Source organism: Amblyraja radiata, chromosome 7, assembly GCF_010909765.2.
Source record: "Amblyraja radiata isolate CabotCenter1 chromosome 7, sAmbRad1.1.pri, whole genome shotgun sequence".
NCBI lineage: Eukaryota > Metazoa > Chordata > Chondrichthyes > Rajiformes > Rajidae > Amblyraja > Amblyraja radiata.
Genome location: NC_045962.1, coordinates 36,953,461 through 36,966,161, shown reverse-complemented (window position 1 = coordinate 36,966,161; position 12,701 = coordinate 36,953,461). Strand labels below are relative to the sequence as shown.

General features: G+C 39.7%; 1 protein-coding gene across 8 annotated transcripts in view; it reads right to left on the bottom strand.

The window, feature by feature from the left end:
• Positions 1 to 702: 702 nt before the first annotated feature.
• Positions 703 to 12,701, bottom strand: part of scn2a (sodium voltage-gated channel alpha subunit 2) — a 125,901-nt gene continuing 113,902 nt past the window's right edge. For all 8 annotated transcript variants that reach the window (XM_033024170.1, XM_033024166.1, XM_033024172.1 and 5 more), the window contains 3 exons: positions 8,080 to 8,184; positions 7,445 to 7,715; positions 703 to 3,929 (listed from right to left, as the gene is read on the bottom strand). In XM_033024170.1, the coding sequence (XP_032880061.1) occupies positions 2,746 to 3,929; positions 7,445 to 7,715; positions 8,080 to 8,184 (1,560 nt within the window). In that variant the 3' untranslated portion in view covers positions 703 to 2,745. The remainder of the gene's footprint in view (positions 3,930 to 7,444; positions 7,716 to 8,079; positions 8,185 to 12,701) is intronic.

Genomic DNA, 12,701 nt, shown 5'->3' with positions numbered 1-12,701 from the left:
CGCCTCACTGCGCCAGAGAGTCAGGTTCGATCCTGACTACATGTTTGTGCTGTCTGTGTGGAGTTTGTATCTTCTCCCTATGACCGCATGTGTTTTCTCCGGACGCTCCAGTTTCCTCCCACATTTCAAAGAAGTGCGGGTTTGTAGGTTAATTGGCTTCTATAAATTGTTCCTAGTGTGTATGATAGAACTAGTGTGTGGGGGCGATCGTTGGGCCAAAGGACCGGTTTCAATGCTGTATCTTTAAACTAAACTAAACTTTACAGGGATACTTGTCTCTGAACTTTGCGATGAAGTACAAAACTTGGAGAAGATAGAGTTGTGATGCTGGAACATCTAACTTGGGGGAATGAGCATAGACACAGGGAACTGCAGCCACTGGAATCCTGAGCAGAATACAAAGTGCTGGAGGAACTGATAAAGGCTGTCATGATTATGCCAAAGGCAGGGCCAGAGTGTTTACTGTATGAGCCCTGGTCACCACAAACACAAACTTCAGTTCATGGGTACATAGGTCAGCTGTTCCCCTTATTTAGCTTTAGTTGTGGGCACTTTGTGTGGCAAGTATCAGCCACAGGGTGCTTCCAGTGTAATCTGTTCCAACGTCATACACGGTAGACATTATCAGGAGCAGAAATACCCAAAGCAAAATTCAATCAAGATCAACCGGACATTTTAAAAAAATCCACACAGAGTCAGTCATTACGTACAATAAAAAAAATTATTTATTCTGTTAGCTTGTTTCTGTAATGTAGTCTTACCATTTATTTACGGTAATATTAGCATTATCCTGCATGCAGCTCACTAATACACTACAAGTCAATAGGCTTAATATAAGGAGTTTACATTTAATTTCTTTTTGTGTAAGTAAACACAAAAAAACCCTGGGTGTGATTAAAGAATATCAACTTTGTTCTTGTGAAAGAAAACCGTGGACCCATTTTAATTTTCAAACCATTCTAGTGCAGCATGAATTATTTCACAAGACAAAATGTGTCCAAGTGGACACCTCAAAGGTTCAAGGCTTCTCTCCCTGACCTCTTCAATATAGGCAGTGCTTTATCTCTGGATAATGTTTAACTCTCATTTCATCGCTGGATATCACTTTGCAGGAAGAAGTGAATCGTGGTCCAAACTTAGCACAAATTAATTTTTGTAAGACTGAAAATGTGTGCATTCATATTAAAAAGTAAACTAAACATTTCTGCCCTCTCTTTTGGGAAGAAGTTTATTGATGAAAAAGTGCTATGGATCAATGTAAAAAAAAGTGTCTGTAGTTCTGACCTGAAATCATTCTCATTAACATTTTATATGTACAAACGCTGAAAAGTAAAATAAAATGAATTTTTACAATATTTATATTTTCTTTAGAAAAGTCAACCACTTAGTATGAGCATTTCAAGCAATATGCAATGGAATCTGGTCATACAGCATACAGAATGCATTTGAATCTAGAAACCCAAAATAAATAAAGCTTCTTGGTTTACTGCAAACTAGGAGGTGTGAGCACTGACGTATGTCTTCTCATGGGGCAGTGGAAGGATAGTGTACAGCAGCATTGCTATATAAACATGCACCAGAGACAGTATTCAAACTATGTATAATGGTACGGAATACAGCTGGCAAAAAGCTTGCTAACTAGACTTAAAGTGGAGCATATTTGACAGCGTGACAGTCGTGCCAAGATAATCACTTGTTCAAATATGCACCGCAGTGTGGAGTAATTATTTACACAACAAAAGGGTTTTATTCATCTTGTGCAATGTCAATCTCATTGTGAGTTGACAATCGTGAAACAATACTGAAACAATAGAGCAGAGCAGTTTTTGTAAAGTTCAGTTTTGGTCAAATCAGTTTTGTTGGGTAGACCCTTTCTCTGTGTTCTTGTTTCTATCCACCCAATGGCAGTATAAAAGAAAGAAATAGTAATCTTGACTTTAGAACATACACTGAAATTGCAGCCGCTGAGAGTCGTTTGTAAATGTGCCACATAAAAATACCCATCAACTCTCAGTTTCGGGTCATAAATAACTAGCAGGCACATATCAGAACTGTCCAAATATAACACAACACATTTATTAAAGCACCTTAGACATCAGGACCACCCTGAAACACTAAATCGATAAAAAATATCTTGTTTGATCTGTGGGGTAATGGTTCCTCATGCACAATGGATGAGAGTGCAGCATGCCACCATGCACTACAGCTTTTGTCCACGTTAAACACGTTCTCCAAAACGTTTGGTGTGATCTGCTTACCTTAAAAGTAGTGCTCGAAATCTTTTCCCAAGAACATAAAGGCCCTCCCGCTCCACTTAGAAAAATAGTCACATATAATATATAACTTATGAATTATAAAATAATGTGTGAATTGTTGTGGGCCAGGTATAAACTGTGTGGAACTGTGGCAACTGGAATGCAAAATATACAGATAAAACATACTACCGTTTGCACAATAAATGACACACAAATATGTAAAACCTTCTGGTCCCTTTGTCTCATTTCTGTTTTGACTTTTCTCATCCGCGGCGTCAACAGGAAGTTGGAACCGTAAGCTCCTGTTCCCACTTGCTGACCTCCGCTGTACAGAGTTCCAGTTTCCTGGTGAGGGTCAGACACCTCATGACATACTAATCATTTGTTTGGCATAGATCTCCAATGGAGTCTGTTGATACAGTAGGGTCACATTTAAAAGGTTGTAAACAATGTCATACAAGTGGATCCTTTTTGTTTGACGTGTCTGCATTTACTTTTTATACTCCCTTACATCTTTGCCTCTGTCTTCTTTTTCTTTGTCATCTCTGGTCCTCCCTGGCTTTGTTACACTGTCGTAGGATGGTGGTGATGTGGTGGAAGGTGTCATGTCAGTTTTGTCTGTAGTGGAGATTTCATTAAATTTGTCTATCACCATCTCTTCTTTGCCGGGTAAGAGCTCACTTGCTTTACCTTTCTCTTTGAACATGAAGGATGCCCGTTTCAATGTTCGCCGAATCAGATACCGCCTGAAAGCTCTCTGAATTATAGTCGCAGACATATGTTCCTGCTTACGTCGCAGAGTGGTGGTAATCGGCTCGTAGGATATCTTGGAGGGATTAGATGCCATGAAGCGCTCTTCCATCTGCTGTCGTAGAACGTCCATCTCTCCGCTCTCACCCAGCACACGCTTTGTGAATGCAAACAAGATATCCAGGCAGTGAATTCTATCTCCGCTAACCATGGGCAGGTCCATAGCTATGAGTTGTACTTTGTTGGGTTTTGCCACACGGAGAGGTGGCTCCAGGGCATCTGCAAAGTCGTGCAATCGCCCGTACTGCATAAATTGAGTTGCGTCCGCGTCAAACTTCTCCCAAACTTCATAAAACATCTCAAAGTCATCTTCGCTGAGTGGTTCGGCACTCTCCTCTGTCGCAACACTGAAATTCTCCAGGATAATTGCAATGTACATATTTATGACAATCAAGAACGAGATTATGATGTAACTAACAAAGAATAAGATTGCGACAGGGGGATTGCCGCAGTCTCCTTTAATCGGGCTGCCTGGGTTTTCTTTCTTTGGGTCGCAATCTGGTGGTCCACTGTTGAGAATCGGAGCCAATAATCCATCCCAACCAGCGGATGTAGTGATCTGAAACAGGCAGATCATGCTGTTTCCAAAGGTCTCAAAGTTGAACATGTCGTCAATGCCAGATTCCTTCTTCACGTAGGCAAAATTAGACATCCCAAATATGGCGTAAATGAACATGACCAAGAAAAGTAACAGACCGATGTTGAACAAGGCAGGCAGGGACATCATCAACGCAAACAGCAGTGTTCGGATTCCCTTGGCCCCCTTGATCAAACGCAAGATACGACCAATTCTGGCCAGTCGGATCACTCGGAACAACGTCGGTGACACAAAGTACTTTTCAATGATTTTTGCTAAGAACATGCCTAAAAGAAAGGAAAATATTAACTGTTTAAAATTTTAACAATTATTTTGTGCGATAATGCATGTATGGTATTTCATGACCATGTTTCAAAACAAGTGAACATTGAAAGATTGAAATGCAAATCTCAGAATTACTTTCAAGCGCCTTAATATTGAAAATCATGCTCACTTCGGTCAATTTTCATTTTATATAACCATATAACCATATAACAATTACAGCACGGAAACAGGCCATCTCGGCCCTACAAGTCCGTGCCGAACAACTTTTTTCCCTTAGTCCCACCTGCCTGCACTCATACCATAACCCTCCATTCCCTTCTCATCCATATGCCTATCCAATTTATTTTTAAATGATACCAACGAACCTGCCTCCACCACATATCACCATATAAACAATTTTGTGCCTCATAAATTATTTTTATCTTAGTGATTTGGTCTCCTTTTATCAACTTCTTACAAGCATATGGTGCAACACAACCATAGAAATCAAATGTTTTGGAATCAGATGACGGGTGGCCAAGAACATTAAATAGGTATATCTTGGTTAATCTCCTTTTTTTTCCTACTTCGTTTCTTTTTCTTTTTCTTTTTACTTCTTCTTTTCTATTTGGTTAAATTTAAGACTGCCCAAATCATGTACAAAAAGCAAGAAATAATTTACTTACAAGAAATATACAAAAACTGTTTATGGAAAGACAGGGTGGGTATAATTTGAGAGGGGAACATAATTTAAAAAAAACTCAATGTCAGAACAACTCTTAAAAGTATGTGCATAGCAATCTGTGGTGTGAATTTGTGGAATGGCCTGGAACAGGAGATAAAACTTAGCACAAACATAATTCAGTTTAAAAAGATGTACAAAAATACTTTTTTTTAAATGATATTGGGATGAGGATAGGTGATTTTGAGTGGGATGTTTGTTACATATACTGATTGTATTGGGAAGGGTGATTATAGGGTGATGGGTTGTATATATGACTAAGAGATACTGTATAGTGTATATGAGGGTTTTTTCTTTTCTTTTTTCTTTTTTTATCTCTTTTTTATATGGCTTTGTAAATATTTGATTAGTCTATAAATGTAAATAATTTGGTGTACATATAGCTGGTGGTGTACATATGGTGTACATTTAGCTGCTAAATTTGTATAAGATAATTACAAGCAGTTGAATAAGGGGTGGGAATTAATAAGCTTTGGCTACTTCCTGCTCCTTTTCGGACACATACGATTTCATTTATTTATAGATATTGTTTATGACACTTTATAAATATTCTTGTTTTGTTTTTTTGTATGCTGTTTCACACTTGCTTTTTATTCTTTTATTCTGTTCGAAATAAAGAATTAAATAAATAAATAAATAAATAAATAAATTGAAATCTCTCTCTTTTCGTGTACTTCTCTCTTCTTTCGGGCTATCTTACTATCTCATGCACCACTCTATGATATTCTTTCTTTTTCTACTCTTTTCTTCACTCCTGTTTTATTATTAAATTATAAATAAGTATATGAAATGTAATATGTCAATAAGTATTAGGTACTGTGGTACCACATTATTGTACTTACTTCTAACAAAAAAAAACAACAAAAAAAATATTTTTAATCTTTCATTTCTTCTTCTCCCATGGTCGTCCCTTGGGTGTCCGGCTGATCTCATTATGATAGCTCATTATACCAAAAATGCCTCATGTTCCATTGTGCATATTTTCTAAGCACTGCAGTCATAACAAGCAATAATCAAAACAATAGAATCATACAGCGCAGAAACAGGCCCTTCGGCCCAACTCATCCATGCCAATCACATGCCCCATCTATGCTAGTCCCCTTCTAAACTCTAAATATTTCCTAGCCATGTGCCTATCCAAAATGTCTTTTAAATGTTGTCTTGTACCTGCCTCAACTACCTCCTCTGGTGCTCCTTCCATATACCCACCACTCTATTTCTTGATTTTACTAATCCTAACCCTAATACGTTGATCTATTTAACTTAATGAAATAAGCTAATTTAAATATATCACTTCTTCATCCCATTACGAAACAAATGCTAAAAAGATTCAGGATTGATAGCTTATGTTAATATTTAAATTGGACTTTATTTCTTGGAGCGCAGGAGTCCGAAGGGTGATCTTATCATTCTTGTATAAAATCACGAGGGGAATAAATAATTTGAATGCGCAAAGTCTTTTACCCAGGGTATGGAAATCATGAACTAGAGGACATAGGTTTAAGGAGAGGAAGGATTTATTTGGAACCTGAGAGGCATCTTCTTCACACAGTGGGTATAGGGAACAAACTTCCAGAGGAGGTCGTGGAGGCAGGTACTATAACAGCATTTAAAAGACATTTGGACAGGTAAACATAGAAACATTGAAACATAGAAAATAGGTGCAGGAGGAGGCCATTTGGCCCTTCGTGCCAGCACTGCCATTCATTGTGATCATCCACAATCAGTAACCCGTGCCTGCCTTCTCCGCATATCCCTTGATTCCGCTCGCCCCTGGAGCTGTATCTAACTCTCTTTTAAATTCATGCAGTGAATTGGCCTCTACTGCCTTCTGTGGCAGAGAATTCCACAAATTCACAACTGGGTGAAAAGGTTTTTTCTCATCTCAGTTTTAAATGGCCTCCCCTTTATTCTTAGACTGGTTCTGGACTCCCCCAACATTGGGGACATTTTCCTGCATCTAGCTTGTCCAGTCCTTTTATAATTTTATATGTTTCTATAAGATCCCTTCTTATCCTTCTAAATTCCAGTGAATACAAGCCCAGTCTTTCCAATCTTTCCTCTTATGACAGTCCTGCCGTCGTGCCGAAATTGTGCCGAAGAGCCTGTTGCCATGCTGTATGGTGGTAATTGAATAGCCTAATTTAAAAATATCACTACCTCCATCTTAATATAAAACAAATGGTAAAAAGACACAGGTTTACACTGTAGTTTCATCTTTTCTAGCCTTTTCTATATTGAGTAATATTACAAAATTTTTATTATACTTGAACTTAACATAGGACAAACAATTACTGACATTTTTTTACGTTTTTATGGTTTTTAATTCACTGTAATGTATTTATCAAGTCTTGTTAAAGCAATGTTAGAGGTGCTGCCTGACAGTGCAGAGACCCGGGTTCGATCCTGACTACGGGTGCTGACTGCACAGAGTTTGTTCGCTCTCCCTGTGACCACTTGGGTTTTCTTAGGTGCTCCGGATTCCTCCCACATTCATAAAATGTACAGGTTTGTAGGTCAATTGACTTCAGTAAAATTGTAAATTGTCCCTAGTGCGTAGGATAGTGCAAATGTACGGGGTGATCACTGGTCGGTGTGGACTCAGTGGGCTGAAGGGCCTTTACCGTGCTGTATCTCCAAAAGTTTAAGAAGTCTATAATCTACTACTTAATATTCTTCACAAAATAGCTACATTTGCTGATATTTAATCAAACATCAAAGCTGGTACATTCAGAGGCAAAAAAGTCAAGAAATAATATTTTTTGATCAGCAATTTAAGCCTTATGATGTTCTTACCTACAATGGAAAGAATAACGACTACAAAGTCAAAAGTATTCCAGCCTATTGTAAAGTAATAATATCGAAGGGCGATCAGTTTAAGCACACATTCACATGTGAAGAGAACAATGAAGATCAAGTTGATCCAATACAAGATGTTGCTCATCTCTTTGCTCTGGTCATCAGTTTCTACCATCATGGTGACCATGTTCAGGCAGATGAGAATCATGATGCTGATATCAAAGGCTTGTTGGGTTACCAGATCAAACACCGTGCCTTGGATCTTGTTCTGGAAAATATACAGTATTATGTTCGGAACCACCCGCATAGACATATTTTTCAATATATCCAGCTAACTTACTACGCTTTACAAAAGACCCGCAAGAAATTACAGAGAATTGCGGACGCAGCCCTGACCATCGCACAAACCAACCTCACTTATTCAAACAAACCAATTATTCCATTTACATTTCACGTTAACTTGGCAAAGCCACCAGCATAATTAAGGACGAGTCTCACCCCGGTCACTCCCTTCTCTATCCCTTCTCCCTCCAGTGCTTTGAGTTTTTGTTCTCAGCAAAGTATTTTTTATTTATAAAGTATAATAGTAAAAATCACCTGTCATTGATATACATTAAATAAACACCTCTTACCAAGGGTCTTGGTATAGGTTTCTGCGGTTTCTTGGAGCCCAGCTTTTTCATTGCATTGTAGTATTTCTTCTGTTCTTCAGTCATAAAAATATCTTGACCTCCAAAGTAAAATGACAAACACATACTGATTATAATCATATTCTTGGCCACTCTATGCTAAGTTTACAATGTTCCGTAATACATCTATGAAATACTTCATTTCTAGTTCAACAAATTATTTCAACTGTATTATAGACCACATCCTTTACATGACCACAGATTTGTAAATATAATTTTGAATGTTATTAGTAGAGAACAATACAAGTTTTATTTTTCCTTTTTCTAAATTATATTAGGTTGTAAAACATAGCTAATTTGGACTTTTTGTATCAATCTTAAAACTTCTTGCCCAATGGTGTTAGATGAATGGTTTCATAAATATCACAGATTTGCCAAGACGTAGAGCCATTGCCTCACAGTGCCAGAGACCCAGATTCAATCCTGACCTCAGGTGCTGAGTGTGTGGAGTTTGCACAATCTCCCTTTGACCACGTGGGTTTTCTCTGGGTGCTCCAGTTTCCTCCAACATCCCAAAGACATGCACGTTTGTAGGTTAACTGGCTTCTGTAAAATTATCCCTAGTGTGTCAGATGCAATAGTGGGATAACATGGAACAGGGCAATCAATAGTCGGCGTGGACAGGTGGGCTGAAGGGCGTGTTTCCACATTGCACCACTAAACTAAACTAAAAACTAAAACAATCCATCCAAATTTCATCTGGTCTGAATTGAAACAGGTTGTAAAATTTAATGTGAAAACAAATTTTTCAAAGGATAAGAAAATCCTACTGCACTTGAGAACAGATTTTGAAGAATAACGAGATGACCCGTGGACCCGTTTATGTCCCCATTGTGACGGCAGTCAAGTACACACGTGCGGATATGGGCAACACTCCCCCAACTGCGTATGCACGGATACCGGGCCTGGCAACCCTCTCCCAAGTGCGCAGGCGCGGGCCTGGCAAGTGGGAGCGCTTATTTGAGTATCATAGTATTAATAGTAATTGAGCATGGGCTGAACTTGAGGCCACTTTAAGTATCAGTAACTACACAGCTCCTCTTGTGATAACAGAAGTTTAATTGCCCTTTAAGCGACCTACAAGTGGATATGTCACCAAGACTCCAAATGACATTTCCTCACACCACGTCCCAGTTCATGATGTCAGTCTTGAAATATTGTTTTAAATGTCTGCGATAATAATTTAAAAAAAAAATTAATTAACATGGACAGATATGGGCGAAAGGCAGGCAGGTAGATAGGGGGTCTTGGTCGGCATGGGAAAGTCTCATGGGCAGTTAGTGAGGAGGAGCTGACAACGGCACGGGACATCTTCAGCTTGTCCGTGAGTGATTCCTCTTCACTGCCACACGCAGACTTTTGCAATCCTGTTGTTGACCTGGTTATCAACATTTATTGATATGGAGCAAGTTCTGCAGGGTTAGAGAACCTGTCCACTACTAGAGTGGTGAGTATATAGAATGAGCTGCCAGAAGGGGTTGTTGAGCCAGATACTATAACAGCATTTAAAAGACACTTGGACAAGTACATGGACAGGAAATGTTTAGAGGGATATGGGCCAAACATAGGCAAGTGGTCGATGGGCTATCATAGTTGGCATGGGAAAGTTGGGCCGAAGGGCTCATTTCCATGCTGTTGTACTCTATGACTATTGTGATCTAAGGAAAGTAAAATTATTTTAAATAATTAATTACAACAAAAAAAAGTATAATATAAACAAACCATTTAGTGAGACGTGTAAGAAGGAACACCAGATGTTGGTGTAAACTGAAGATAGACACAAAATGCTGAAGTAACTCAGCGGGACAGGCAGGATCTCTGGAGAGAAGGAATGGGCGACGTTTCAGGTCGAGACCCTTCTTCAGACTTACCTTTCTAATTAAGTTTGGTGATCCTACCCAATGCAAGGGGCCCTGCTACACACACCCAAAATATAATGTAGCTGGTGCAATGTTGAAGGATCATGTACAAAATGTATCTGACTGCAATCTACGAACTACTACTGTCCTGGTTGCACTAGGGACTTTGGGTTCGAGGAACATAGGCCAGATTCATGGACAGTTTCTTCTCAGCAGAACCATCCTATCGCCAACAAGAGAGCGATCCTGACCTCCCATCTACCTCATTGGAGACCATCAGACCATCTTCATAGAAACATAGAAACATAGAAAATAGGTGCAGGAGTAGGCCATTCGGCCCTTCGAGCCTGCACCGCCATTCAATATGATCATGGCTGATCATCCAACTCAGTATCCTGTACCTGCCTTCTCTCCATACCCCCTGATCCTTTTAGTCACAAGGGCCACATCTAACTCCCTCTTAAATATAGCCAATGAACTGGCCTCAACTACCTTCTGTGGCAGAATAGCTGGGGTCCCAGCACTTAGCCTTGCGGTACCCCACTAGTCACTGCCTGCCATTTTGAAAATGACCCGTTTACTCCTACTCTTTGCTTCCTGTCTGCCAGCCAGTTCTCTATCCACATCAATACTGAACCCCCAATACCGTGTGCTTTAAGTTAGCATACTAATCTCTTTTGTGGGACCTTGTCGAAAGCCTTCTGAAAGTCCAGATATAACACATCCACTGGTTCTCCCTTATCCACTCTACTAGTTACATCCTCGAAAAATTCTATAAGATTCGCCAGACATGATTTACCTTTCATAAATCCATGCTGACTTTGTCCAATGATTTCACCACTTTCCAAATGTGCTGCTATCCCATCTTTAATAACTGACTCTAGCATTTTCCCCACTACTGATGTTAGACTAACTGGTCTGTAATTCCCCTTTTTCCCTTCAATCGGACTTTACTGGATTTTATCTTGCACTAAACATTATTCCCATCATCCTGTATCTCTACATGTGGATGACTTGATTGTAATCATGTATATTTTTTCAGCTGACTGAATTGCACACAACAATAAGCTTTTCACTGTACCTTGGTACACGTGACAATAAAGTAAACTACAATGCAGGCAGGTGGGACTAGTGTAGATGGAGCATATTGGTCAGCATGGGCAAGTGGGGCCGAAGGGCCTGTTGCCCTACTGTATGACTATGATTAACGGATACTGCAGTGCTGCCAGAAATCTATTGCCATTCAATTCCAGTAATTCTGCAATATTAATGTTTTATTGCCAAAATTCAAGCCTATCTGCCTATCTTGCTGATTGTTTTGATAACTGAAATGTGTCTGTTGAGATCCTGACCTCTCTTTCATTTCACCCATTGGCATTTGATAACTATTTGTTCAGTATACAGAATAACCATAATCTCTTTACATTTGCAGCAATTTGTACTCAAATGTTACCTGCGATTCTTGTTCCTCGACATGCTAGCCGACACATGAGAAGGTGCATTTTCGAGGTGTGTCTGAGACATTACTGGTCTACAGTACAAATTCCACGCAGCTCCTCACAAAGTATCCATCACTGTCAAAGAGCTATGCTCAAGGTAATTAGCACCAGTTACCTTCTGAATTCTGCCCCAATATCCCTATCAATCAATTGGTATTTTCCCTGATGTGCACATGGGATCTCTGAGAAGAGAAACTAGATGGTGCTTTAATTTACCAATGGACGCCTCAGATGATCACCTGCTTACACTTGGTAAATTGACACATTTGTCTTTGCAAGGTCATTGTCAAAGGTGTCAGAGGAATGTTGGACCATGCAAAATAAACAGGTTTAACCTGTTTCTGTACATACTGCTTGCAATTTATATTACAATACTGAGTAAGATTATAAATGCAGATAATTTCTAGCTGGAATTGTTAGAAATGAGATTCATTCAGGAGACTCTGGCTATAATGCAGTGCTTTATTTAGTTCTGTTTAGAGATGCAGCGTGGAAACAGGCTCTTTGGCTCACCGAGTCCGCATTGATCAGTGATCAGCACTACACTAGTTATACCCTACACACACTGGGGATGATTTACAGAAGCAAATTAACCTACAAACTGCATTTCTTTGGGATTCGACAGAAACCGTAGCACCTGGAGAAAACCCATGTGGTCACAGGGAGAACGTGCAAACTCTGTACAGACAGCACCCAAGGTCAGGATCGCACCCGGGTCTCTGGCGCTGAGGCAGCTGCTCAACCAATATTCCACTCTGCTGCCCAGTGTTTGTGAGCCAATTGCAAAACATGATCTTGCATGGGGAATTAGGGCAGCTTTCAGAGCACCATATTTTTCAGTGTTATGGATGTGCCAGCTTCTTAGAGTTAACTTCCTCCGTGGTTGCTAACCTTGTCAACAGTTCTTCTCCCTGCTGTCAATGCCCTGAATTCTGCAATCAGTCAGTCACAGTCTCTCAGCCACATAGAACACAGAACTGGAAAGAGGAGAGAAAGACTAAAGAGCACACGGAAGCAAGAGGGGAGAAATAGGTCACAGGAACAGAACAGGGAGAAGAGAGCAGAAAGTAAGATTCACAGAACAAAGAACGGCACTGAGAGAACAGAGGTTCAGTTACACAGATAATACGTCAGCCAGATACTGAATGGGGACTCGATTTATTGAAAACATCAAGGAACCAGAAGCAGAGGATAGAATGCATGTGGA